We start from the raw sequence: 26,345 nt of genomic DNA, 5'->3' as shown, positions 1-26,345 counted from the left end.
TGCAGTTAAATGCAGAGTTATTCCTTCAGTTTGAAGCAGACTCAGAGTCATGAACTTGCCTGAACGCCAAGCAGAGAGCTCAGAGTTGTTCTGCTGCACAAACACCCGACTCCCGTGCGCTCCATGCTGTGGTCACTTGTACAGCTCAGCACAACCAGCTTCAGTGCCAACAGCTTTCATGGGATGGCACAGACGGTAGAAAGTGCTACTAGGAAGGTAAAAATATTTGCAGGAAGGCAAGACAAAAAAAAAAAAGCAAAGAAAAATCTTCAGTCAACACAACTATTAGGAGTACCTAATTACAAAAAGATAAAGCACAACTTGCTTGTTGTCTGCACCCCTTTTGCATCTTCTAGCATTTATTCCAAATATTAAGGAAAACTTGTTATAAGAGGAAAAAAAAATAAAAGAGAGACAGAATAAAGGAACCATTGCCACGGATGTTACTCTAAAGTCCTGTCCTACAGGAGTTTTACCAACTGCTCCTCAGAAGTTGTCCACAACACCAAGTCCTGAGTCACATGCAGAGAAAAGCTTTGTAAGAGTATTTAACCTGCAGAATTCACACATTTGATCTTCAAACTGTGAAAAACGTGGAAGATATTTTTTTGGAATGAAAAAAAATTCAGGAAACACGATGATTCAACATATTGCATCTGGGGCTGTGAAAGCTGCCTCATGACTCTGATTAGAAAATAATATAAAGTGAAGTCTTAAGTAACAAAAGTTCCCTTGCACAGGAAAATGCTGCAGAGGTGATCCAGGCACCGATCAAAACCAGGTACCAAAGCCTTGTAGGATGGAAAGCTCCAATCCTACCGGGCTGACCCACGATGCTGAGGTACAGTGACAGAATTTGACCACGTCCAATTCTCTGAAATTAGTTCACATAGGCACCAATACAGATAATGTTTTCCTTTAATAGTGAAGGATTTTATAATGAAGCAGAAACATATAATGTATTCCATGCAACCAACCTCATTTATTGAAAAGTCCTAATTTTATTGCCTTGTTTAGTAACATGTTTGTTCAACAAACTAATCTTTTTCATGAAGCAAAGCACAACTTTTTCTTATAAATAGTATAAATTATTTTATTTACAGAAACTTGTTACAAAACAAATAGACTATATATTTATTTTTCTTTTAAATATCCAAAGTAATTTTTCTATCCCATGACATTTGTTCATGTACTATACAGCAGCCAACACAGAGTTCAGCTGATCAGATGCTCTTGATTATGTATACAAATTATCAAACTATTCACACATTTTACACAGGAGATTGCTTTTAGAACCAGGCTCAACACCGAGCAAGATGCTTCCAAGGCCTACATTCACATTGACATTATGTAGTGCTCATTTCAAAATTATCTTTAAAACGTAAAATATCTCGCACAAAAGGTAAAAATGATTATTTTCTGCTGAACAGTGAAACATTTAAGAATCTTTCCAAGCCCAATTCCCTCCTCCAGGACAGAATGAGTAAAAGACAAGAGAGAGATTCCTTGGCAAGAGAACTCTTACAGGAAGACAACTGCCTTAGAAATGCCATTTGGAAATCACATCTTTATTTTTTTTGTGGTTTTAAGAGGTACTTACTTGGGGTTTTTTGTTTGTTTTGGAATAACAATAGTTTTGGACATTTTCTAAAGTATTTAATTAATGAATACCACTCTCCCCCTTCCCAAAATGAGACAGTTAAATAAACTGCAGGTTAAAACCATATTTCACACCCTTGGCAATATTCTAAATATCAGTTACCAATGGGATTGTTCCAACACAAGGTATTCGAATTAAAAGATTTTACAAAAGTTACCAGCATCATTTGTTTTCTTTTGTCAACCCATCTCATTAATTTCAGAAATACATATATATGTATGTGTATATATATATATACATGCACACATACATACGTATACACACACATATATATCGGTGGAAAAAGCAAGCTCCAAAATTTCAACTGAACATTCAAGTCTTTTAAGGAGAAGCTGTCTAAACAGTCCAAGCTTAAAACTAGTTATATCAGGCACTTTCAGTTTTTCCGTTAGTTTTAAACCACATGAGACCCACACAGATGCGCACGCACACACACGCACACGAACACTGGAAAAAAAAAAAAAAAAAACAAAAAAAAAAAAGAGAAGCAGTGTGTCACTTAACTAAATGGATCTTCTGGGAATCAGGCAACTGATAAGCAATGCCACATCGACCATTCCAGCTCCGATCCTGCGCTCGGGGCTCCCGGGGCAGGACCCGAGCGCAGGACCCGGGAGATCCTTTGCGTGGATCCACTCCCAAGACAGGAAAAGGGACGCGGCTTTCACAAAACGGAGGCATCCCTTAACGTTGCAAAGTAGGCATGTTAACTATTGGCTTGGCAGTGAACCACTTCAAATTATAAAAAGGTATTTGCTTTTTCTTTTTTTTTTTTTTAATTAATTAATAAATAAATACTAGATGATCTCAATTGTACCAAAACTGGATATAAGAAAAAAAGACCTGTGCAAAAATACATATTTAAATATGTACAATCAATTAACAAAATATGTCTTCTGAAATAGGGATACTTCAATATTTATAATAGAACAAGAAATTCCAAAATAAAGATACAAAAGTATGTTTTTTTTCTTGTATAATTCTTTGTTCATCATTGCAGCAATTTTTTAGGTTAAGAAAACTGCAGGAGTCATAACGAGAAGTTGGAAAGACTATAAAAACTGTATCTCTTAAATTAATACCAAAATCTGTCTAGAAACAACCCAGCCACTGCAAATTCAATTTTTGCAAGGAAAATTAATTTTAAGCTTCCTTAATTATTTACAGTAAGAACTATGTGACAATAAAAGCTTCAGGAACAATGTTCTGCTTATAACCAAGATCTAAAACATAATATTTAAGCAGGTCTGTAAGGGCAGACAGAATTTATGTTCTAACTCTTTGCTCCCAATGGCTCAAACCCACATGACACAGGTGGCTGCAGACACTGGCTCTGTACAGGAATTCACTTTTGACACGTCTGCCCGCTACCGAAGGAGCACGGATTTGCCATTTTGCTTTCAGATCAACAGAACCTTAAAAAACCAGGAGAGTTCGATCACAAACTCGCTACTGTCCAATCTTGCCAAATTTTTGTTTCCTTTACCTTTGTGTCTACCAAGAGTCAAATTGCACTTGTGACTGGCGCTGTCCTGAAGTGGAAGCTCTGCCCCAGGGACTTCATCGGAGCGTGGATTTCACTCCAAATGTGCAGGATTTAATATGCTTTGATTTCTCTTTGTGGCACATTACTTTGGTTCCTTTTACATTAAACCAATTGCAGTTCTAACAATCCTTTCAACAGGGCATCCTATTAAATACAAATCCTTTTGTTCCTGAAAAGTTGTCTACTATTTTTTTTTAAAGTTTGCATAATAAGAGTCTCTAGTACATTGCTTTCTCAGTGTGATCTTTTGTATCAATTCAAAGCTAAAGTGTCTGCATAGAGGCTTCTTGTTTTGCTGTATAACAATGATTTTGTAGGAAGTTCAGGTGAAACTGAAAGCATTGTTAGGTAAACAACTAAGCAACTGCTACTCAGAGTGGCTTTGGATTCCCTGATGTACTTACTACTTGCCACCAGAATGGGGAGAAGGCTGGGCTACTTGAACAATTGGACAGGCTCAGATTGTCTCTTCTCAGCGATAGCTGGTGCCCCTTTAAGGCAGAAAAAAAAATTCTCCTTGGTTAGGAATTAATTTTCCTTTACTTTGCCCCCTTAATGAAACTTTAGTTACTTTTGAGCCTTTACCTGATGTTTAAAAACTTAACAAAAACATCCAGAGGGGTCAAACCATAACACAATGAGCCCTTTAGCGGAATTCACTTTTGAGGTGTTTTGATGCAAGACAAAATATTTCATAAAAATTGGCTGGACTATATAAAACTGCGTAAAGCCCCCCGTGCTCATAAAGCCTGGGTGGGCAGGGGGTGACTGTGATGCACAAACCTGTGCTTCACAGGGAACTCTCCTGTCAAATTAGTGTTTATTCCAGAATTTTGACCAAAAAAATCTCACTGAGTGGTGGAAGGTATCTCATATTAACAATTTAGTTACACAAACAAGGCAGAAAGCAACTGAATTTTATGGTTTTTAGAAAATATTTAAATACTTTAAAAACTTAGTTTTAAAAGGGCTAATTTCATCAGCTGAAAGACAAATCCAGCCTAATTTCACCAATAAGTTATCTTTTTTAAAATAACAAAGGCCTATGGTATACAGTATAGGTCAATAAATACGTTCTTTGGGCATAGAGTTTTAGAGGTTATTTGCCTTTGTCTGTTTGATGTTTTTGGAATTCTTAAAGAACAAAATTACCTTTTCTTCCACAATCAAATCTTATTCAAAAGAATATAAAATAGGTTTTGTATCACACAAATACGATATTTTTATACTTGTTTTCTGAGCAATGGCCTCAAACAAGTTTTTTCTGGTTTTGTTGGGTTTGTTTTGTTTTAAACTCCTGATAGCTTCTTATCCCAAATTACCTGCAAAAGGCTGGGCAAAACAGACTAGTTTTTGAATTGTGCTATTTTTTTTTTTATATTCCATTAAAGGAACATTGCTATAAAAACACTAAAGCCATATTCCCTTCTTGAGGGCTTCTTTCCATTGTGCCTCACACATTTTTCCCCTTGTCGTGGGGTCCTCTCCATTGAGGGTGTCTGTCTGGTTAGCTATCACCTACAAAAGACACCATCAGTATAAAAATAAGTCCACAGTAACGTTTATTTCCCCCCAGAAAACATTCGTTTGCCCAGCCAAACTATGTCAAATAGTGGCAAGATGATGTACTCCTGTAAGGAAAATCTCACAGATTTGTAGCAAACAGTCCAGACCACTGTTAACACTGATAAGAGCAATTATGTGGCTGAACTTCATCCAGTGTCCATTTCTAGTATATTCGTTGCTACAGACATGGCTTCAGGGAAATTCCTTGTTTAAGTGACAGTCCAGTAGATTTCCACACCTGAGGACCATGGGAAGTTGGGAAAACTCAAGGCATCTTGGAGTCCAGAAATCCAGATGGAGGTTTTGCTTGTAGTGAAAACTGTCCAGTTCGTTTCTCACCGTGGTGCCTTCAGCTATCAGGGACGGGCCTTTGGCTTGGGAGCAAGAAAAGAGAGAGAAGGATGAGTGAGCCAGGCTGTTGGAGTAGAAGCTCTGAAAACACATTTCTGGGATAAAGAGAGTCTCAGGCACAATGTGACACTGTTAACATGCAGTTGGCATCTCCAAGACTTGACAATTCTCAACTAAAGCTCTTAAGAAGTTAAAATGGTTTCAGGCACAATTTCCTTCCTTAATTCACTCAAATTATATTTCTAATTTATATTCCATAGTTGAGGTAGTAATGATTAGGTAAGTACAAAAATAAATTCAGCCATCTGAATGCTTTTTTTTGTCACAGTAAACACAACAGTGGAAATCTTCCTCTGTGGCTGAAACTGAAAATTAAGAAACCACTCTGATAAAGCTCTTACTGACCTCCTGGCCCTCCAGGTGCACAGACTTCAGGGTTTAAGCAGCAGAGGAAACAAAGTTTCTTGGGTTTTCAATCCTGAAGACACTACTTTTCCAGTGAGATTTGTTTAAAACACAATAAAACCCCAAACTAATTTTTAAAATGGGATCTTACAAACTTATGAGATCCATTTCCCTTATAGCATATCTGTTCACTTTACCTACTAAAAAGGTTTCTATCTTATTTATAACATTTAATCTTGTTATTACTAAGAAGTTAGTCAATGACACCTTGGGATAATAGGCTTATTTTATCACAGTATCACAGTTCTGTTATCAGCATCATTACGTTCCACTTTGTAGAATGTTTATTCCTGACACAGAAACAAGGAGTCAGGCTGAGGCACACAGCTCAGTTCCACGGCAGGCTGGAAAGACTTTTAAAGTTATATTTTTAAAATACATGAATTTCATCTGAAAGCAATTCACAGGCAATATATAAGGAACTTGAAACACCACATTTAAGATTACTTTCATAAAATGTAGGGTTTTTTTTTTTTACAATGTTAATAAAAACTTGTGTGAATGTACTATAAAAACACTCAAAATGAGTAGTGGACAAACATGAGAAGTATCTTTCACTTGAACAGGACCTGGAATTGGTTACCTAATAATTAAGAGAACACATGCAATATTAGCACATGAATAATCATATGATTGTTCATGCTGGCTTAGTTTGAGGCAAAATTTCCTACCTGATGAAAAAGAGAATTGTTCATCAGTCCTTGCGTCCCTGGGATTGCACCAGTGTGTTTTGCATGAACATTGTTCACTGATGTCAATTTGGCAACTTTGTTTGATTTGCTGCTGCTGCTGTTGATGCTGCTTGAACCAGGTGAGCACTTTCTTTTCTTTCCTATTAATTTGTCAAGGGAAGTATGTGAATGTGAAAAACTGCTGTGTGAATTTACAGTCAGCTCACTGGACTGATGAACAAAGGGCCCTAAGGAGAGCGTGGAGTCGCTGCTGTTCATCATCACACTCATTCTCTTTATGGATTCTGCAGGGCTCCCGGTCGGAGGACCCCTCCCTGATTGGTCATGTTTGAGGCTAACAGAGTTAGCTTTGCTAGTCATACAGTTGAGGCCAACACTGTGGGATGAAGCTGTCACCGACGGATGATAGGAGGTCCCAGAGTTTCCAGAGTTCACCACACAGTTTTTTCTGAAGGACTCTGTGGAATGAGAAGGTGCGAGCAGTGCGGAACTGTTTTTACGCTTCTTTCCTGAGCCGCCGCTGCTACTGACGCTGCCGGTGCTGTTACAGGTGCCACTGCCAGCAGAAGATTCCTTAGGTTTAAAAGATTTGCTGGATTTCATTTTCTGAGGTTTGCTGGGCATAGGTGAAGGTACAGAGGAAAGCACTGTAGGTGTTGAAGGGGATGAAGACACTTGTCTCGATTGCATACTGCAGACAGGATCCACTGCCCCCAAAGCAGCAGGATTGGCATTTAGTGTCGTTCCGTGGGATGGTACCGATTTGTTATTCAGAGACACACAGGAAGGAGATACCAACGCTGGCGATGACATAACCGTGGTGGGTAAGAGGAAACCTGCTGCATTGACACCGTGCTGGGAAGCAGGCATCGAGTTTGTCCGATGTGGAGCACGGACTGATGCTGTGGTACTGGATGCTGGAGGAATTTTCCTGCAGGTGAACAGAAAGACACAAATAAAACCCCACGTAACCACCACTCTTCAGACTAGTACCCAGTCTAACAACGCTACATTAAAATGATTGTTTCTTGAGGTTGATTAATGCCACTGAAATATTTCATGAAATTGACAGTTAATTGTTGCAAAAAACAAAGTACAGGCCATCAACCTTCGTTCTGATTAATCTGAACACAAGATTACTGTTCTTTAACTAGAATCACAGGTTCCATGTACTTTTACAAATACCAAGAATAATAAGAACTCTTTCACTTCTACTCACTTCCACATTTGTGAATTAAGATGCTTCTCCAACATGAAGTCAAGTGCACATCGAATATGGTTCCACCGCTTGTCAAACACGTAATAACCTCTTCCAATTTGCTGACTACCAAATGTGCAAAACTGAAAAGACAGATTTTCATTGGTGTTTTCTACTTCCAGTAACTACTCTCTAAATAACAAAGCACTTGTTTATAAACAAATATTGCTAAGTAATATGCTTTCTGATGTTTAGATAAAGGATAAAAAAATATAAATTGGAATTTTTATTTCTATGGCATAACAACTATTTTACATTTTTGGCCTTGGTGTATTGGTATCTTTTTCTTCCTATCTGATACTCCCATACTTATGACTAAAAGCAAAAGTCAAATTTGAATCTCTTTGATTAAACAGAGAAATACAGCAGTGTGTGTTTGAGTGTATGCATAAAAAAATTATAAATATATATATGTAACATCTACTTCTGAGGAGCTACGAGCTATCTGCTTGTAGTCTGTTTTTTAAAAAAAGGAGATAATTTGACATACAGTCTAGGCAATAAATTTGCTTTTAGTTAGACTAACTAGCTTTTGTCAAGATTTAACTATGAAACACTTTACTGCCACCTTTAATGTGATGTTGATACCTTGAGTAAAAATGTGTGTGGGTGTAGAGGGGAAGTCCAATAACAAAATCTCACCAAAAAGACACTGTTTACATGCCCTTATTCCAAACCCACAGTCCTTTAGAGCAGTTACCAATTTCATCTTTAGTATTTTGGCATTTTAGTTTCTTTGGATTGGGGAAATGAGCTATGAACACATTTTTTTTAGTATGTTTATTTTGCAACTAGTTAAACCTTCACCGCCTACTAGGCCACAAAATTTTCTCAAAATATAGAAAGAAAAAATAAAATCACATACTCCATAGCAAACCGCCCTTAAAACCCCCAAGTAATTTGTTTACAAGTTTAGAGCCAGGGAGAGACCGAGGTTAACTTTTAAAACGTACAGCGGCTGGTTGAGGATGATGACCTGAATAATGACAATCCAGTTTTTCAACAGGCTCTTCTTTTTCATCACATTCTCCCTCATCACTGGATAACCGAGATGCTGGCTCAGCTGCAGGCAAGGGAGGGTGAGGGGACTCGTGGACAGAAGGAGACTCGCTGGGGGCATTTCCACTGTGCTGGGCTGGACAGCCTGGAGGCCTGGGCAAGGTAAGTAGTAACCAGGTGTTATTGAACCAAGTCTAGTCAAAAATTCCACCCTTTAAGTGCTTACTATTAGTGACAGAAGGAAATCTACATTAACAGATTGCTGGTGTTGTCCATAGTCTCGGAACACACCCACTGAGCAGAAGGATGTGGGGTATGGTGGCACCCCTGGAAAAGCAGCATTGCCCAATTGTTGCTGAACTGCTGTTATTGATGCAAGTCAGCTTTTACTGCTTCAAACACCAAACCCTCCTCACCCCGAGTTACACTCAGCAGGTAATTGCTAATTGCACACAGTCATCAGGCCTAGAGCAAACACACTGCCCCGTCCAACAGATCCCTATCGCACCCTCAAAAGCTCCCACTATTAATTTCATACCACTGGATCTGCAGATTTTCCTTACCTTGGAAGACTGGGGGGGTGAGGTTTGGGTTTATTAGGTAATAAAGGCTTTGATTCTGTAAGAGTAACTCCATGAGAATTTTGGTGCAGCTCCTGGGAAGTTTTAGTAGGTGAGGGATGTGGTTCCCTGAGAGGGGGCATCTGCTGATGATGATCCGAATGTCGAAGAAGTTCCTTTTCCCTGGTTTTGCTTTTGTGCTCAGCTAATAACACATCAAATCGTTTTCTTCGACCCTGTACAGCCCTCCGCTGGGTTAAGGAATGTGTCTGCAGAACCATGAATAAATCATTAATCCCAGGCTATTACATTTGTCGAAGTCAAACACTCAAAACACGCCTCTACAGTTCTAAAACAGAGAAAATCGTCATACTCCTGGTTTAGTAAACAAATGCAAATATGACTTAGAAAACAAACTTAAAATGGCTTGGGGGTGATTATATTCCTGTCTGATACAAAGTAACAAAACCAGTAATTCAGTAAAAGGTTTCTTTCAAATTTCTTTTTAAAACGTGAACTGCCAAGTTTTTTATAAGGTTAACACTGGAACTGAAAATCTTTTTTTTACATTGATATCTCAATTGTCAACTCCTGCAAAACTAAAAAGAGATAATATTTACTTTAACTTATGAAAATATTCAACACATCAACGTTTAAAATAAGACTTAATGGGAGACTTGAAAAATATTTATAAAAATACTTTGCTGCCTACTATATACTAACATATTCCTTGAAAACTAACGTAATCAAATAGATATTAAGGAATGCAAAACATCCAGCAGAATCCAGAGTCAGACAGGACTCAAAGTTCTCTGAGTGTCCTGAACATTACACACAGTAAGACGCATATGTGCATAAATGGCACAAATTCTAAGTAAGGTGAAATAGATGGAAAATATTTTTCTAAACTGTTAAAGTCACACAGAATACCTTTTTTAATATGGCACCAAGGCTTTGATTTGGTTCATTTTAGTAGGCAAAAGTTATCACATAATTCAGACACAAATAGCAATTCCAAAAATATTTTATCAGTAGTTATAAGTAATTCCTAAGAAATATTTTTACTTTCTTTCTCTTTTTCACTTTTGATTTGCATTTTTCTCTTGTAAAATCTTTCAGCTTTTCCCCTCTTCCATTAGCAAAACAATTTCCTCCCCTCTGTAATTCCAAAAGGGCAATGTGTTCAAGTTCAGTTCCTCTGGGTCATTAGTGCCAGCTTCATTTACCTTTGTTCTGTAGGTGGTTTATTTACCAGATGCTTCCCAAACTGACAGGTTAAGCTGCTTTGCAGGAAAGCAGCAAAATATTGCACATTTCCAGGGAATCTGGATTTTTGCTCCCTAGGGACCAAGTGATACCCCTCCGTCTCACAAGATTTTGGAGCCAGAGGAGACATTTTGTCTGACTGAAAGTTTTTATGGATTGTTTAATTTAGAGTTTGACCTCTAGGCATGCTCCATGGATTTTTGTAGGAGCCTCATTTCCGAGCTGGCTGTGGCTCTACATCCAGCAGCATTAACATTTACACAAATACCTCCCAAGTACCTGCTGCAGACTCTGCTGGGGGAAGAGGAGGGGGTGTGAGAGGGGGAGAGCTTGAATTATTTAAATCCTGCATAAACAAATAATATTTTTAATGCTTATGAGGAATTTTACAATTCATGATCTACAACCCAAAGGTTACCCCCAAACAGAGGAATGTGTTGGTCCCCTGCTACCCACATGTGGAATAGCATGGACTGTCCCATGTCAGCATCCACATTTAAAAGGTTTATAGAAAAATACAATTCCCCAGGTTACTTTAAGAAACATGGTTTTGAATAAATAATTAACTGAACTTCAAAAACAATTCCTTCTTCGTTCTGGACAACATGTTTTGAGAGGTACCATTTAAAGTGGTAATTACTGACAGCAGAAATTTGTAGTTTTCCATTTTCTATCATATTCCTAAGGAATTGGAATTAAAACTCCAGATAATCTTATCCTGATTCTGATATCCTACCTTGCATGTTAAAGACCTAGTACAAGGTTTCCTGGTTTCCACATCAATGACACCACAGTATATATCAGGATCAAATTCTCTCTCTGCCAGAGATACACAAAAGTGAAAAGTTATCAAAAGACATTTAGGAATACTAACAACATTTAGCTACATTATAAAAATTACCCATATTGGAAACTTTCAAATAAAACACAGGCAAATGTACAAATAAAAATGCACAATAAAACTGTACAAATGAAATTTTCTACACTCTCAGTAAATTTATGGTGTGCTGAAATACAGATCTCTGGGCTACAAAGAGAATGGAGACATTTACACCTGTAAGTGACCCCAAAGGAGGAGCTGATTCTGCCTGTTAGGAGAAGAGGTCACCATCATTATGGATTGTGACCAAAGAAAAAAAAAGGTTTTTTGGTTGTTGGTTTTGGTGTCAACAACTTTTCTGTCATTCTACTAACACTCAAAATAATTGTGTTTAAAAAGTGTAAAGAGCAGATGAGTTTCCATTTTTGAGTTTAAAAGGTGCTAGTTTTTCTATTTTCTATGTACATTTGAACCTTCCATACAGAACGAAGGAAACTAAAATCTTAAAAGACAGTAGAAGAGCAAAATTTTAAAACTGTTGGAACTGACAGGCCTTTAAGATCTGTACAGTTTCTGAAAGCAAAAGCCACATTTCAAGGTGTTTGCATCCTTTAAGGGTATGTCAAATTACAGATTTAAATTGTAACATAAAAAAAACTTACTACAAGTCAAAGTATTACAAAAGTGTTTAATTTGCTCCTGAAAATTATTTCTATATGTATTTCTACAGATACATTACTAAGAGGAATATAGTAAATAATAATTAAAAACAATTACCTGACAATCTTTTATGTAAAAATTTCCTATTATTTGTATTTTCTTCAGGTTTCTTTTCCAAAAATGGAGGCACAGAGAGAAGACCTTTACCATTCAGTATCTGTCCAGGGGAAGGCAAGGGTGGCTTTGGTATTGAGGGACAATTAAGGCCAGTCTTTATTGAGGAACTCACAGTAGTAGAACAAGTTGGACCAACAGCAGCTTTCAGTTGGGCACCATCTATCTTTGGATGAATCTTTTCCACTTTGACAGATGGAGTCATACTATTGATGAAAAACAAAGGGAAGAAAATTGAAAAAAAGTAGTTAAAATATGTTATTGCTCAACAATACTCTGATCTACTCCCAGTGCAAATGTAGACCTTCCTCCTTTACTCCTCATTTTCTTATTATTTTTTTTTATTTTCATATTTTTTATGATGTCCATCATGTTTTCTGTCCTCTTTTCCCTCATTTCCCTGTAAGTATTTCAGAGTGTCCTCAGGGACTTCAGAAACCATTATTTGGGTTCAAAAGACAGAGTTATCACCAAAGCAACTGGAATGGATTGTTATGTCCAGTGAGAAATGCCCTGTTCTGTGATATTAAATTATATCAGCAGTGCTGTGATCTCACACCTGCAGGTCAAAAATCACCTGAATCAGAGCTAAAACTCCCTTATGATGAAAGTATGCAGATTAGATCAAAGAATTAAGAGCCCCTAGTGAAATGACCTTCATTCATGGTGGTTTAAGATGCACCTTTGCGAGAGATCTTGTTCAACACAGTCATGAGTATTATCTATAATCTTGGACTAGGCTGCTGGAAAAGATCTGGAGGAGTTTGAAGTGATTATCTCTTAAACCAAAACCCCTCTGAAAGAAAAGGAAACTCTACTAATAGAGCAGTGCCTATGCAAGTAGTAATATTTAATTCTTTGTCAAAATGCATACTCACATTTTATCGTGGGGGACTTTGCTGTGCTGTACCGAATGCATTAACCTGTTGTTTCCGCTGATCTGCAGCTTGTCTTTGGGTGATTTCAACAACTTGGAATTTGATGATGGTGCACTAGTACCTCCACTGGATGAACGATTGCTCCCACTTCCACTGCTACCTTTGTTTTTTGAAGGGAAAGATGAAATGAGGGAAAATACTGAAGAGGAGGGAGGAGTCAAAGGCGGCTTGCTGGAGGAGCTGTGTCTTCTTTCTGAAAAGGAGTGAAAAAAAGGGGGGTTTAAGCTCCCATACAGAGACAATTCTTAAATACTTCTTGTTGTCATTTGCTACATTAACATTTTTGCTTTATTGGCTTGGGAGGTGCCCTGCCACACACAGAGCAAAGAGGATTCAAGCCTTCACTGTAATCCATGAGGTTCCACTCAGTGCTGGTCTCCAGCGGGTTATGGGAGTCTCCTCAAACTTTGGGAGCTACATTCCTCAGGCACTAAAGCTCAGCTCTCTCTCAATCTTAAAGAAAAAGCAAGTGAGAATCAGCCTTGGACCTCAGACACACAAAGCCAAGAGACCCCTATCCTCAGGCCCAGCAAGTTTACGTATGGTATTTCTCAAAGGTTAAGAATAATTTTTAAGTATTTTTACTAACGGTCAAAATTATCTTATATCCAACATTTTCACTTTTACTTCATGATAACCCTTTGGCTAGACCTTCAGCATGGAACACTCCTGAGAATAGCAAGTCAACTATTGTTTTCTGGGGTATTGTGGTTTTTTGTTTGATTGGGTTTTTTTCCCTGCTTGTTGTTTCTATTTAGCAACAACATTTAAAGCAGCAACAGTTTGGTTTCTACAAAACCAAAAATCTGAGCATTTGAATCGAGTGGTCATATTCCATCATTGAATGTGTTACTTAATTAACAGCAAACCATGAACATTTGTATATTACTAGCACCATTTCAGCTAAAATAGTGTATACTGTAAAGGTAGTTCTTTAGAACAACAAATTCTCATAACACCTGGTAGCTTCAGGGAGCACCCAGCTACACATAGACATGTTAATTGACTGTTTGCTCGGCTGATACTTGGACACCTGTGATTCCTCAATGATCTCTGTAATCAACACCTGCTTAAGAGGCATGTCTGGCAATCAAGTATATGCAAACCACAGATCTAAGAGAAATGAGAAAGAGGTCTATCAGAGGACTGGAAAGGCAGCAGTAACACCTCTTTCTCAGCCAAGTACTGCTGTAAGTGCCCAAATCCACCATCGATCAATCCCAGGATCAGCTTACAGATTTTGACTTGAGTGAACTGTGAAAGCAGCAGGCTACTCATGAACTTACAACCACAGCCAAGAGTGAAAGCCAACTCCAGCGCAACCTGTGCAAAAGTCTGTAACGCCCTGGGCAATGTAAATTAGTATATCTATGTTCTGCTTATATGACCCATTTCCTCCCAGTCTTATATACAGCCATGACACATCACTCTGATGATGACCAACCAGGACTCCACAGGTAGCTGGAAGCCACCAAACAAGACAGCACCAACTCTGCACCAATGTCATCGGGCAAGAAGGAACCAGAGGGGAAAAGCCAAGCCACTCCAGTAGTGCAAGAGGAAGACACAGGAGTCTGACACCTGGCAAGCCATTTTTTTACAGAAGTGGGGAAGTAGCATTTGAAATATGTTCGTCAGCTCAGAGAAAAAAGGAAAGCGCACAGAGCCTTGACTCCAGTTAAGAAACAATCTCTGAGACTGAATCAACTCCTCCTCTGTTTAACTCCAAAATGGGTGCAAAACCACTTAATGAACCTTCAGCAAAACAGTCATAACTTCTGAATGAGTATTTACCAAAAAGTGGAGAGGTCAGGTGTGAAGTGCCCAACAAAAACACCCAAGAAATGCAGTAACTTATCACCCATCTCAAGGATCAACTGCCTTAAAAAGGTAGTATTTAGGAGTAGTTATCTGTGATGTTCAAAATCATCCACTTAAGTTTTTTAGAACCAGCTGCCACTGAAGAGTCTGTAAATGAAGTATTTTAGCATATTCATGTTCTAGTAAATGCCTGTGCTTCTAACATGACACACTGCCTATTGCCAAATGGCTTTTTATAGCAATGGCAAGAATCCCTGAGCAGCTCTGATAAGTTACTATTTGAGGGCCATTAGTTCAGCGATGCTACACCCTGAGAGATTACTCTGTGAGATAATGAGAAAAATTGCTCAATACTCTTCCACCTTCTGTATATTTAGAAAATTCAAAATCCAAGTGCTTATCACAGCTACAAATAATCTCTAGTAAGTCAGTGGATGACTAATGCAATCTTTGGGAGAGTTTGTTATGATGACTTTTGCTTTTTGAAGGAAGAGAGGGTGTTACTTCCTTGAAAAATCCTGGCAGACAAAAAGAAAAAGGGACTAGAATGAGACTAAGAACCTCCTTGCATCCAATCATGAGGAATAAACCAGACAAAATAGTAATCTCAGCTATGATAGGAACACTTCTCTTCTGGCAACTTTAACTAGCACTGTTCTGGCACCAAACTGAAACGTTACTGAGTACTATTTGCATAAATGTTTCATAGCACCAGGCTCAAACAAGTGAGTTTAGCATAAATAGAAAGTGTTTTAAACTGGCAATGATAAAAAAATTACTTAAGAGAACTAATGGCTGATCACACCCCAATATTACAGTGTACCTATCAAAGAGATTTCCATACACAGAAAAAAGACACACCTACAGAAAAAATAATCCAGATGAACTTTTTCTAGAAGTCTGGGATCATTTCTGAAAGAGATATTGTAGCATTGTAAGGCTGTGAAATCTTCACTTACCCCTTCTGTGCATAACCACAACTTGTGTAGTCTATCAACAAATCAAGAAGAATGTTCAGCTCATTTTTCATAACCTGCCTAGACCTGATTTTTGGTTGACTTACGTACGAGTTGAGGTAGGGCTGCTACTAGAATTTGTTTATATATAATGTTTCAGTTGTTTTATAACATTCATGTTTTTAAGTGAAATCTCCTTAAGTTTTCTTTTGTAAACCATGTGAAGAGCACTGATGTCTCATTAGAGAAAGCTAATATTATTTTTGAAACTAGATATGGGTTAAGCATGGTATACTTCATCTAACGAATAGATTTACTGACAGATTGACATAGTCTTTTAATGGAAAAATTACTACACAAAATGCCACTGAATAATCAAGACCACCATGCTTATTATGCTAAGCATATAATAATAATAAATTCTACTAATCTTGCCAATTGAATAAAGTTCCCATTTGTCATTAACTCTGACTCAGACTGAAAACATTTAAAAATATAACTATCTCCAGGTGTTCAGTTTTCAAATTTCAAAAGCTGGCACTCACATCAGTTCCCTTCACATCACTTTTGAGAGAAAAACAACTTTTTATGTCATGATTGCTTATACAACATATCAAAGTGATATTTCCAATACTGCACCTGCCTATCACAGTTCTCAACTCTAAAATTTGGGGGAAGGAATTTTTTATGTTCAGATTTTTCTGTTGGGTTTTCTGTTTGTTTCTTTGTTTTGGTTTTTAAATGTCAGAAAGATGTAAGTTTTGGCTTTGGACAAAGAACTGGAAAGTCTTCCTTGATCCCACAGCAATGGGAAGGATCTGACCTAAAATGAAAGCTGCGTTCAACACTAAATTTTAACAGATAAACTCCTCCCTAAATATCTTTGCATTTATATAACATCTTTGTGACCCTAAGGAGAAGGGCTGGACAGGGAGTTAGAAATCTGTGAAAAGAGATGGCATCCCAAAGGAATATCTCTGTTCAGTGACCAGGATAACTGTTAACTATCAAGTTGGAAAAATACAGCATCTCTGTGCCATAGTTCAGTAAGAATTATATAACATAATGCCAAAGGACATAGGACTTCCTCATAAAATGGATATTGATAATATAAATCTCCTAAAGAGCATTAAAAAAAAAATTAAACAGCTCACTTGGCCCTTAGTCTGGCTGCCAATTTTTGGGGTTTAAAAAACCCTATTTTCCTTTGTGTATTTCCTACTAAACGTGTATTCTGACAAAAGTGCAAAAAAGTAACATGGAATGAGAAAACGAAAAAAGGAGAGGCTTCTCATCATGTTTGGCTACTGCTTCTTATTCTTCCATCTCTGAGTAAACACTTGGACTTATTGTGATATGTAACTTACTGCTATACTAAGATATCCTTTCATAGAAAAAATATACAATTTTTCATAAAATGCCACTTTCTTTGCTGTATGCTTAAGAAAAAAATCATTAAGAAAAAAAAATTTAGAGCAGCATACTTTAAAAATTTTTCAAAACATTCCTCTCAAGTCTATGCTTTTTTTCCAAAATCTAGGAAGTGCTTTGTGCTCTTCATTCTCTCTGGGTATCAACTGATAGTTTGGGGCAGCAGATACAAGATGTACTGGGCAAAAAGTCAAACTGACCTGTGCCAGCGCTAGAGGAGCCAGTGGTAAAAACGAAGCACAACCAGGCAAACACACAAGTTTAGTTCAGTCAAACATGTTGTAACTTCAGTCAAATTTCATAAGTTTTAACACAGGTTAAAAATATCATGTAGAGTAGGTGTAAGAGTATCACTCAGGCTATAGGATTAGATGATGTATATTGAAACAAAGAATAAAACCACCTTTATGCTTAAGAAATTATAATTTCATATATCTGTCTCACCTAAAATATAAGTGACAACAGCAAAAATTAAAGCAAACTTGTCCTTTTCTCCATCACACTGAGCTATGTGCGACTTGTCATTTGAGAAATTAAAACAAACATCTTCTACCTGAGGATAAAATTTATTTTCTGTCAGTAAGAGTATGACATTTCTAGAGTAACTGTGGAGAGCTAATTGACTTGATCTTCTCATTTCCCCAGGAAGATGAGATCCATGACATGACAGCAGAGCACAGACGGACACTGCTGTGGAAGGGCACCTCACCATCGCTCCAGATTTTACTCTGCAAGCAACTAAAATCCCTTTTGCAGCTCTAACCCAAGTGGGGCTCTGATCCACCATCACTCTGACCTCACCATGGCAAAGAAAAAAAGAAGAAAAACTAGATCCATGAGGATTTTGCAGGAAAAACTGGGAGGTAAAACAATCACAGGCATAGCAGGCAAATTACTGTCCCTCGGACGCCACCCTGGCAGTGTGCAGCTGCTTGGGAGCAATCGCCTGTGCGGGATCTTGATCTGCTGCTCACTCACTTATTGCTGCTTTATTATCCTGCTCTAATCACGGGACCTAGATACCAAGGATTCTGCCTTAATCTCCCACTGATGTCCCTTTAATCATCCCATCAGTTCTGTGTGCACTGTAAGGCAGGATGAGGTCACTCCATCTTCAGCTGGGTGGGTTTGACCTCACGCTCTCAGCTGAAGAGAGAGCAGCTGAACAAAGTCATCTTTGCTTCACCAAGAAAGTTACAGAACGGATTATTGATGGAGTCCAAGCGACCAGTATGACAGACTGACAAGGCTTGATGGGCACCAGTACAATCTGTCATCTCCCTAGAGATGTTTTGTCTTACTGTTTCATAAAAAACCATTGCTTTGCAACTGGCAGCTGATATTACTGCTTATCATTCAGTTGGCAAAACCACAAGGAGAATCTGACTGATAGAATCTGTATGCTTGTGGCACTCCATTCACCGAAAAATGATGCTTTAGCAGGAGAGAAAAACAAAGGAAGTATATAATTTATATTGTAGGATACCAAATACAAGTCAGGATAGAATCATAGAATCGACTGGGTTGGAAAAGACCTCCGAGATCATCAAGTCCAACCCTTGGTCCAAATCAAGTCCATTTACTAGATCATGGCACTCAGTGCCACGTCCAATCTGCGTTTAAAAATCTCCAGGGATGGTGAATCCACCACCTCTCTGGGCAGCCCATTCCAATGCCTGATGGCACATACATAAGCATTACATTGCTTTATGTATTCACATCACTTACCACAATGGTTTTCCATATCCTGATCAGAGTTCTTTAATATTATAAATAAATAGTAATAGGTATAAACTATTTATCTAAGATCCAGGTTTATATAATATCTTTTATAAAAAGACTATGACCAAGCAATACTGATGCAACTTTGTATCTTGCACTTCCTCACTTGAAAAATATTCAGTGCATTACATAAGTTTATAATTTTTCTAGATATTTACTTCGGAGAACTGAAATCCACTCACAAGCAATCACTGTGCAAAATACATTAGATAAAGGTATGTGAAATTATATGTAAGCAGGGTCAGTTTTGCTGCTGCTGTTGAAAAAAACAGAGGGAGAAACGGAAAAAGATCTTCCTCCCTGGTAAGATTCTGGATGTCAACTTCAGTACTTTAAAATAATATTTTAAAAAAGAAGAAATCCTGTAACTACAATTTAGGATATTTAAATTATGCTTTTTATGGTACAACTACAGCATGGCCAGGATGGGGCTGTAATTCTCTGGTAGCAGAACACTAACTGGGCAGGAATGACATCTCCTCTATAACTGCTGCAGAACGGCCCCAAACCCAGCACACCTCCCCTGATCTCCAAGATTGCACTAATGGAAAGGAGGATGAGATTGCAAACACAGTTATTAAGAACACAGCAATAAATAGCAACACTAAAATGCATTTAAATAAATAACCATCAAGTACATCCCTTCCCCTACTGCTGCCTCTCCACAACTCTCTGTTCATTACTAAAGCTAGTTTTTTCCATTTTTCCCTATTTATTACTAATCCTTTCAAAACCCTTTGCATTCAGCATGCATGAGTAGTTCTGTAATCAATTTCCACAGGATTTAGAATTCCTCCTTAAAATACACAGGGTTTTCCCGAGAGATGTAAAATAACCTTTCAAGCAACAACCCATTCATAGTGCCATCCCAACCCTGCAGACAGACAAGCATTTTGCTGTGTTGTGCAGCAGCAAACTGGAATTAGGGATACTCCCATCAGGTTTGTTTCAGCTATTCAGAGCCCCATGAGACCAGTAAAACTCTCAAGAGCAATGTGGAAAAACCCATAGAGGCAGGATATTAAATTATTCATGGAGCAGAACCACAAGCAAAAAATGGAGCCAGGGAGACCCACTGCTGGAATGTCCTCCTTCATGACCCAGATAAGGATGCTTTTCCCATCCTTCTCCATCCTCCTCTTTGCTCAGGTAAAGCCAAATCCAAGGGCTTTAACATCTCACAAAGACTCTGGTACAACATCCAAGCTCAAGCTTCTGTTACACTTCCCCAGTGAACTTGCCAGAAGGTGGGGAAAGGACAGATTTCTCACCAGGGAACTGGCCCTGGCCCTTGCGCTCAGTAACTGTCTTGTAAATCTGTCAAGCACTGAAATATAAATATTGCAAAGTTATTATGGAAGGACAGTAGAGTGTCTTAGATGGTAATCGGGCCATGGAGAGATTATAACATCCACATTACGAGCACTAATCTCTGTGTAGCCTGTCGATGACATGACAATACCTGCACAGCCTGATTAAAAGGCAGGTATTGAATAAACTGCTCTTTTGCTATTAAAAAAAAAAAAATAAACTGTTGTTTGAAATAAATTTCAGAAAAGGCACAGAGGTAATAAACAAAAGCATCAGAGAGGGGTAACCAGCACAGATCAGCAGCATCTCCATATGCAGAATGGGTCAGCTTCCTCAAAAACATAGCTCAAAAACTGTTGTCTTGCATATGTTTACCCTGAATGACATTAACGAAAAGCTTCAGTTTTTCAAAACAAGCCTATAGCAAATTCAAAACTTCAATAAGAAGTTGAGTAAACAAAAGTTTAATAAAGAACGGTGTGTTGGAAGACAGAAATAAAGAATTAAGGGAAGAACCACCACCTAACTTCTGCTTTTCTCTCTCTCCACCCATTCTCTACCCAGAAATCAGGTTTACACCTTTATCACCATGTTCTTCCCCTTCAGCATCAACAATGCTCCTTACAAGAACTTATCACATAGTTTAATATTGTGTCACGAATTCAGATGAGCTCACCAATCCAAATGCCTGCCTGACTTTCATCTTGCTAATGCTTTTATTCACTCCACGATCGGGAATTTTAATGCTTTCCCCTTAGGTATTTCTTTACATGTAGCAAACGTTAACTGTTGCATGTTGACTGTCAGACAAAAATTGTTGCATGTTGACTCTGCTACAAAAAAAAGATGCTGACAATGAAAACTTGCTTAAAGGCTGTTAGTGAACCATAATACAAAGGGGGTTACAGGCTAACTGATAAAGTTCTGGAGATGGGTGTAAAAGAAAGGCCTTGAAAAGGAAAGCTCTCCATACAAAAGAGAGCTCCATAAAAAAAAGATCAAGAAGAGGGAACTGACTTTGTTTTGAGCAGGGAAATAAGAGGATATACACAAAAATAGCAGTGTCAGCCAAGGTAATCACATTCTTTGATTTCGTCTTTAGGAAACCACAGAATAAAAAGACACCGAGCACAAATATTTTTCTTTTGTACTTCATGTCTAGTGGCATCCTCTGCCACAGGATACGAGAGCTTTGGAAGATTAAAAAACAAAATATAACCATGTGCATGGCTATTTGAACCAGTCAACTACAAAGCCACTCCTCTCCCCGAGGTGTTCCTGCTCACTGTGAGGAAACACTGGCTGATGGAACTGAGGAGGAAGCTCCTGTCACCCTCTGATGTCACCTGTCTCTCACCTGTCCCTGTACACCAACCACACACACCTTATGGATGTGACAACTCATGTGCTTCCCTACTGCAAATGGGACAAAAATGTTACCTATGGGCGGTGCTCACTGGTAGGAAAAACCCCTGGAGAAATGAGAAGAGCATGAGGGATCCGGGCTGGGGTCCTGCCTGCAGAGCTAACACACTCCATTTTCTGTTCTGAGGTTTTGGACACAAAATTCATAACTTTTGCAGGATGGAAAAGGAAGATGGGAAGCAAACCCATGGTAAGATTAATTGCAATATTTTTCAAATTTCCAAAATTTGGAACATAAACACTCAATTTGCAACATCAATGGCAAACAAGTAACTTGGTTTCTTCTTTTACGTTAAGTCAGATCCTCAATTATTTTACCCTAATTTAATACTTTCAGGTATTAATACTTTTTCAAGTATAAAAAAGGATCAATACAGCTTATTTCATTAACACTGGTCAATCACAATTGGCATAAAACAACTGTTTTCATGTTTAAAGACAATGACCACGTTAACTATACACTAATTAAAAATTTACTGCAGCATTAGCACAGCAAAGTCTGGGGAAATCACTAACACAGCCAAACGAGGGCACGGACCTACTGTGCCTTCACAATAATGTCTTTCAAATTAAATATACCAGCCTTTTCACATTTCCCTTTGAAAGAATGGAGCAATGCTGTAATTAGGATGTGCTAACTCAAATGTTTGTGCAGTTTAACCTTTCAAATAAAAAACATGACTGCACTTGACACAGGCAGGCTGTGCCTGCATTTCCCATTTCCTCCGAAGCCAAGCACAGACCATCCTGCCCACAGCCAGCCATCCACAGAGCTGTAACAGGAATGTGTTTGCCCTCTGATTTATAAATTACACGGATGAGCACACTCAGAAAAACAAGCTAAAATGAACACACTCTTAATAGTTTCTTTAATTAACACTTTGATTAACAGCTGCCAATTTATCTAAGGGGCTGACAGGACTGCAATCAGCTGTTTAAGCTTTGATTGCTATTTTCTCTCTTGCAGTCTCCCCATCAGAGCTGTGGTTTCAGAGCACTTTTAGCGGGGGGTTTCAAGTTTCTGCAGGGGAAAAGCCCAAAGCAGTGTCCAGGTACTCACACAGCTGGCCCTGCAGCTCTGGAGAGGTGCAGAGCAGAGCTCCTCGGGCTGTCCCTGTCCGTGGCCAGCTCGCTGCCCGCCTGCCTTTGGAGCTCTGCCAGGGCACTCCGGTGACATTTCAGAAGGGCTCACGGGGGCCGCTTGCAGCGCTTAATCCCTTGCTGTGGGATTATCCACGTCGTGGTGCAGCAGCTCCACCGAGGCCCCACGGGCAGTGCCACCGTCCACGTCGCACTGGTGCCCAGGGCTGGCTCCGGGCACCCTGTGGCAACCAGGTGCCCCCAGGTCACTGCTCAGCCTCAGCTTCCCCCACAAACCTGCTGCAGACGACGTGGCATCGGCACTGCTCAGACACAGCCAGGGCGTCAGGCTGTGTGGATGCTCTGTGATTCCCACAGCGAGGTGCCAGGCCCGTGCCAGCAGCTCCGGGGTGATTCCTACAGCAAACATGCTCATCACCCACCACCCCACATTGGTTTGGTTCCCATGCAGCTGCATCAGCTAGCCTGGGGGCACCCACCAGAGCTGCAGCTCCCGGGGCTGGCAATGGCCCGGGGGACACGGCTCCTGCCACCCCGGCAGAGCACCGCTGGACACTCCCAGGGTGCTTTTCCAGCAGCAAAAATTCAGACCAGTATTTACTGTCCCAAACTTCCAGATAGGTCTCCACATCCTAAATCTCCAGGCTCTGAGGTCTGACTGTCAAGCCCTGATTTCCACCCAAAGCCAGTGGATAGATAGTAAACCCTAAGTTTTACCAAATTATTAATTTCTGGACCATTTTCTAAATAATCACTTAAAAAATTACAGCGTATCTACTGACAAAAGGAATAGGAAAAAACAGCTTGTGGCTTTTGCTCTTATTTTAAGTTACCATAATCAAAGCTAAAATTTCTGGTCTTTCCTCACTTATCAGATTACACATAAATTCATTTTTAAAACTAAGCAACTCATTTTTTCACTAAAATAAGAAGTTTGCCAAGAAGAGAGGCAGCCAGCTTGTATAAACACCTCTGTGTATTAGTATCAGTGTGTTAGCACATTACTTTCTTTTCACTAAGAAGGGTTAAACACAAGGGAGCAGCATTTCAGCAGACTGGGTTTTGTTTGGGTTGGTTGTTTTTTTCCTTTATATAAAGAAACATGCAGCAACCTGGAGGCTATGCTCCCATTAACAAGCTAAGAAATTAATACTAAATCCTAAAACACAAATACTAAATAGTAATGTTCCCATGTCTATGCACTCAGAATATGAGACAACAACGAGCTCCTTTGCGGCTCCAAATTTCAAGAAGTTGACAACTCATGTCACCTACTCATTAATTGTTAAGGACAACTCAGGAATACAAAGACATTTCCTTGGATTATGCTGTTTTTAAAATGCAACTCCTTCCATCGCTAAAATTAGTACCAGAGGCAGGAATGTTTTTGGAGTATTTGTTTCTATTGTACACTCTCCTACTTCACACCCGTAATTAAAACTGGGTAAGACTCCAACAGATTTTAGTGGTTCACAAAATTCTTGACTTAGAACTACTATATGGGGAACCAGCACTGATGTATTTGTCTAAAAACTAGAATTCATCCTTCTTTAGCCTTTGATTTGGCCTGCTCTCATTTTAGGACCAAGAGGGCGAGTAAGTTCTATTTTGTTGCCTGTTCCACAAATAAACTGACCAAGATCAGTCAATTTAATTCCCACATGGAACAATACAGAAAGCTGTCTTCCTTCTGGGTAAGAGCAAGGACAAAGAACCCAACTGCTAAGAAACCCCAGCAGCTGGGCATCAAGGCAGGAGCTGGAATGGAAGGGAGAGGCATGACGGGACATTCACACGGGGAGAGGATGGCCACGGCCTACGGGAAAGCACACAATGGCAGAGAGAATGCAATGGGATTTTCTGCCTGCTTATGTTATAGCAGCAGCATATATGCCAACTGTCTCAATCTGTGCGCTTTGATTTACTATTTTCCAACCTCCAAAGGCTTCTGAGTAACATTATGCAGTAAATATTCATGGGGTTTCACCTTGAAACGGACTGTGCACGTGGCACAGTGAAGTCACATGCTGCCAGTGTACTGTGGCAAACGCAAAAGTAATTTTACTTAATGTAGTAAAAGCAACCTGTTATATAAGGCAATGAAATTAGGGAGTTCTTTTCCTGGTACTAAATACTGCAAGAGCTTTTAAGTTTTGTTTTCTATCAAGACTGCTTAAAGTCATTTAAAAAAATCCCCAAAACACCAACAACATTAGATTCAATATAAACACTTATGCCATCAATTAATACCTGAGTTCAGAGGCCTAAAATTAGCCCTGCAAGCTGTGATAATACATTGTGCAGATCCCTGCACAAAGGAACATCCACCTGCGCACGCCGCTCGCTCCCAGGGAACGAGGCTGCAGTGAGGAGACTCCTGCTCTGACACCAGAAGTACAGTGCAGGCAGGGCAGGAGGGAGAGAAGCAGTTTGATATGAGTCACTGCAGAGAACCTAATTTTCAGGTCTTTGGTGTTGCACATTCACCCAAGAAAGACAACCTGAACTGTGTTGAAATTGCAAAAAAATTTCTTCCCTTGCAATGGAATAAAGTTTGCTCTCTACTACATCAGACAATGTAAATAACAGCATCGACCCCTCCTTTCTATATTTCCTCACTGAACACACGTAACACAAAAATATATTTATATCATTTGTGGTATTATCAGTATACAAAAAGTAGCTCTCTTGCATGAATGAGTACTGCAGAATTTAAGAAATGGAAAACAAACAAACAAGAAAAAAATGGGGGGAAAAATAACACTACAACCTGAAGTATTGTGCACATTTTGCATTACCAGGAAAATTCTTTTTAAGATTGGTTAGAGAATTTTAAATCTTTTACTTACATTACATTTCTTGTCTGATTTTATAAAAAAGATATTAATGCAGCTCTACCACATCTCCTTCCACTTGTCTATGTTTTAGTGTTCTGTATTTTGGAATTAGGCTAATTTTAAGAAAACCAAAGAGTTGAATTTGAGATGGTGCCCTCCCAGTCCCCTGCTGGGAGGTCTCCTAAAGATGCTGGGGTTTATCATTAGCATTAAAATCAGCATTCAGATGGCAAAGGTAGGACCTCTCTCCGTGCTCTTACAGAAGAAAGGCATGAAGATCTTTGCTGGCTGGTCATCATGTGCACACTCCAGCCCAGCTGCGCCACGTGCATGTCTTATTAAACTGGCAGGCAGAAAAAAAAAAAAAAAAGGCAAAACATGACATGAAACCTGAAGCTACGTCTGTGCACAGAGCAGGAGGTGCTACAATGGGAAACTGATGGCAAAACACACAGGACAAAGCCACAGATGACCAGGCTTCGTTACCTCACTGCACATTAAAACTCACTTATCCTTTCTCAAAATTCAGCCATCTCAGGCACCAGTTTCACAACCACTGTAAGCTGACTGGTGAGAGCTAACACTGCCCCAGCACAAAGCATTCCTGCCCTCTCCCCCAGTCCTGACCACTCAGCCCCAGCCTTTGCACCATCTGCTCTCTCCCTAACAAAGAGCAGAACCATCCACTCAAAGGCCCGACAGTCTCACAAACCAAACGCCCACTTG

General features: G+C 39.1%; 1 protein-coding gene across 4 annotated transcripts in view; it reads right to left on the bottom strand.

Annotated features, from left to right (window-relative positions):
- Positions 1–1,579: 1,579 nt before the first annotated feature.
- Positions 1,580–26,345, bottom strand: part of ATXN7 (ataxin 7) — an 86,349-nt gene continuing 61,583 nt past the window's right edge. For all 4 annotated transcript variants that reach the window (XM_027640649.1, XM_027640646.1, XM_027640647.1 and 1 more), the window contains 8 exons: positions 12,896–13,148; positions 11,961–12,223; positions 11,100–11,182; positions 9,101–9,366; positions 8,492–8,690; positions 7,500–7,621; positions 6,260–7,211; positions 1,580–5,146 (listed from right to left, as the gene is read on the bottom strand). In XM_027640649.1, coding sequence (XP_027496450.1) covers positions 5,129–5,146; positions 6,260–7,211; positions 7,500–7,621; positions 8,492–8,690; positions 9,101–9,366; positions 11,100–11,182; positions 11,961–12,223; positions 12,896–13,148 — 2,156 coding nt within the window. In that variant the 3' untranslated portion in view covers positions 1,580–5,128. The remainder of the gene's footprint in view (positions 5,147–6,259; positions 7,212–7,499; positions 7,622–8,491; positions 8,691–9,100; positions 9,367–11,099; positions 11,183–11,960; positions 12,224–12,895; positions 13,149–26,345) is intronic.

The sequence above is a fragment of the Corapipo altera genome, unplaced genomic scaffold (assembly GCF_003945725.1).
Source record: "Corapipo altera isolate COAL_440 unplaced genomic scaffold, ASM394572v1 55, whole genome shotgun sequence".
Taxonomy (NCBI): Eukaryota; Metazoa; Chordata; class Aves; order Passeriformes; family Pipridae; genus Corapipo; species Corapipo altera.
This window is presented reverse-complemented; position numbering and strand designations above follow the sequence as displayed.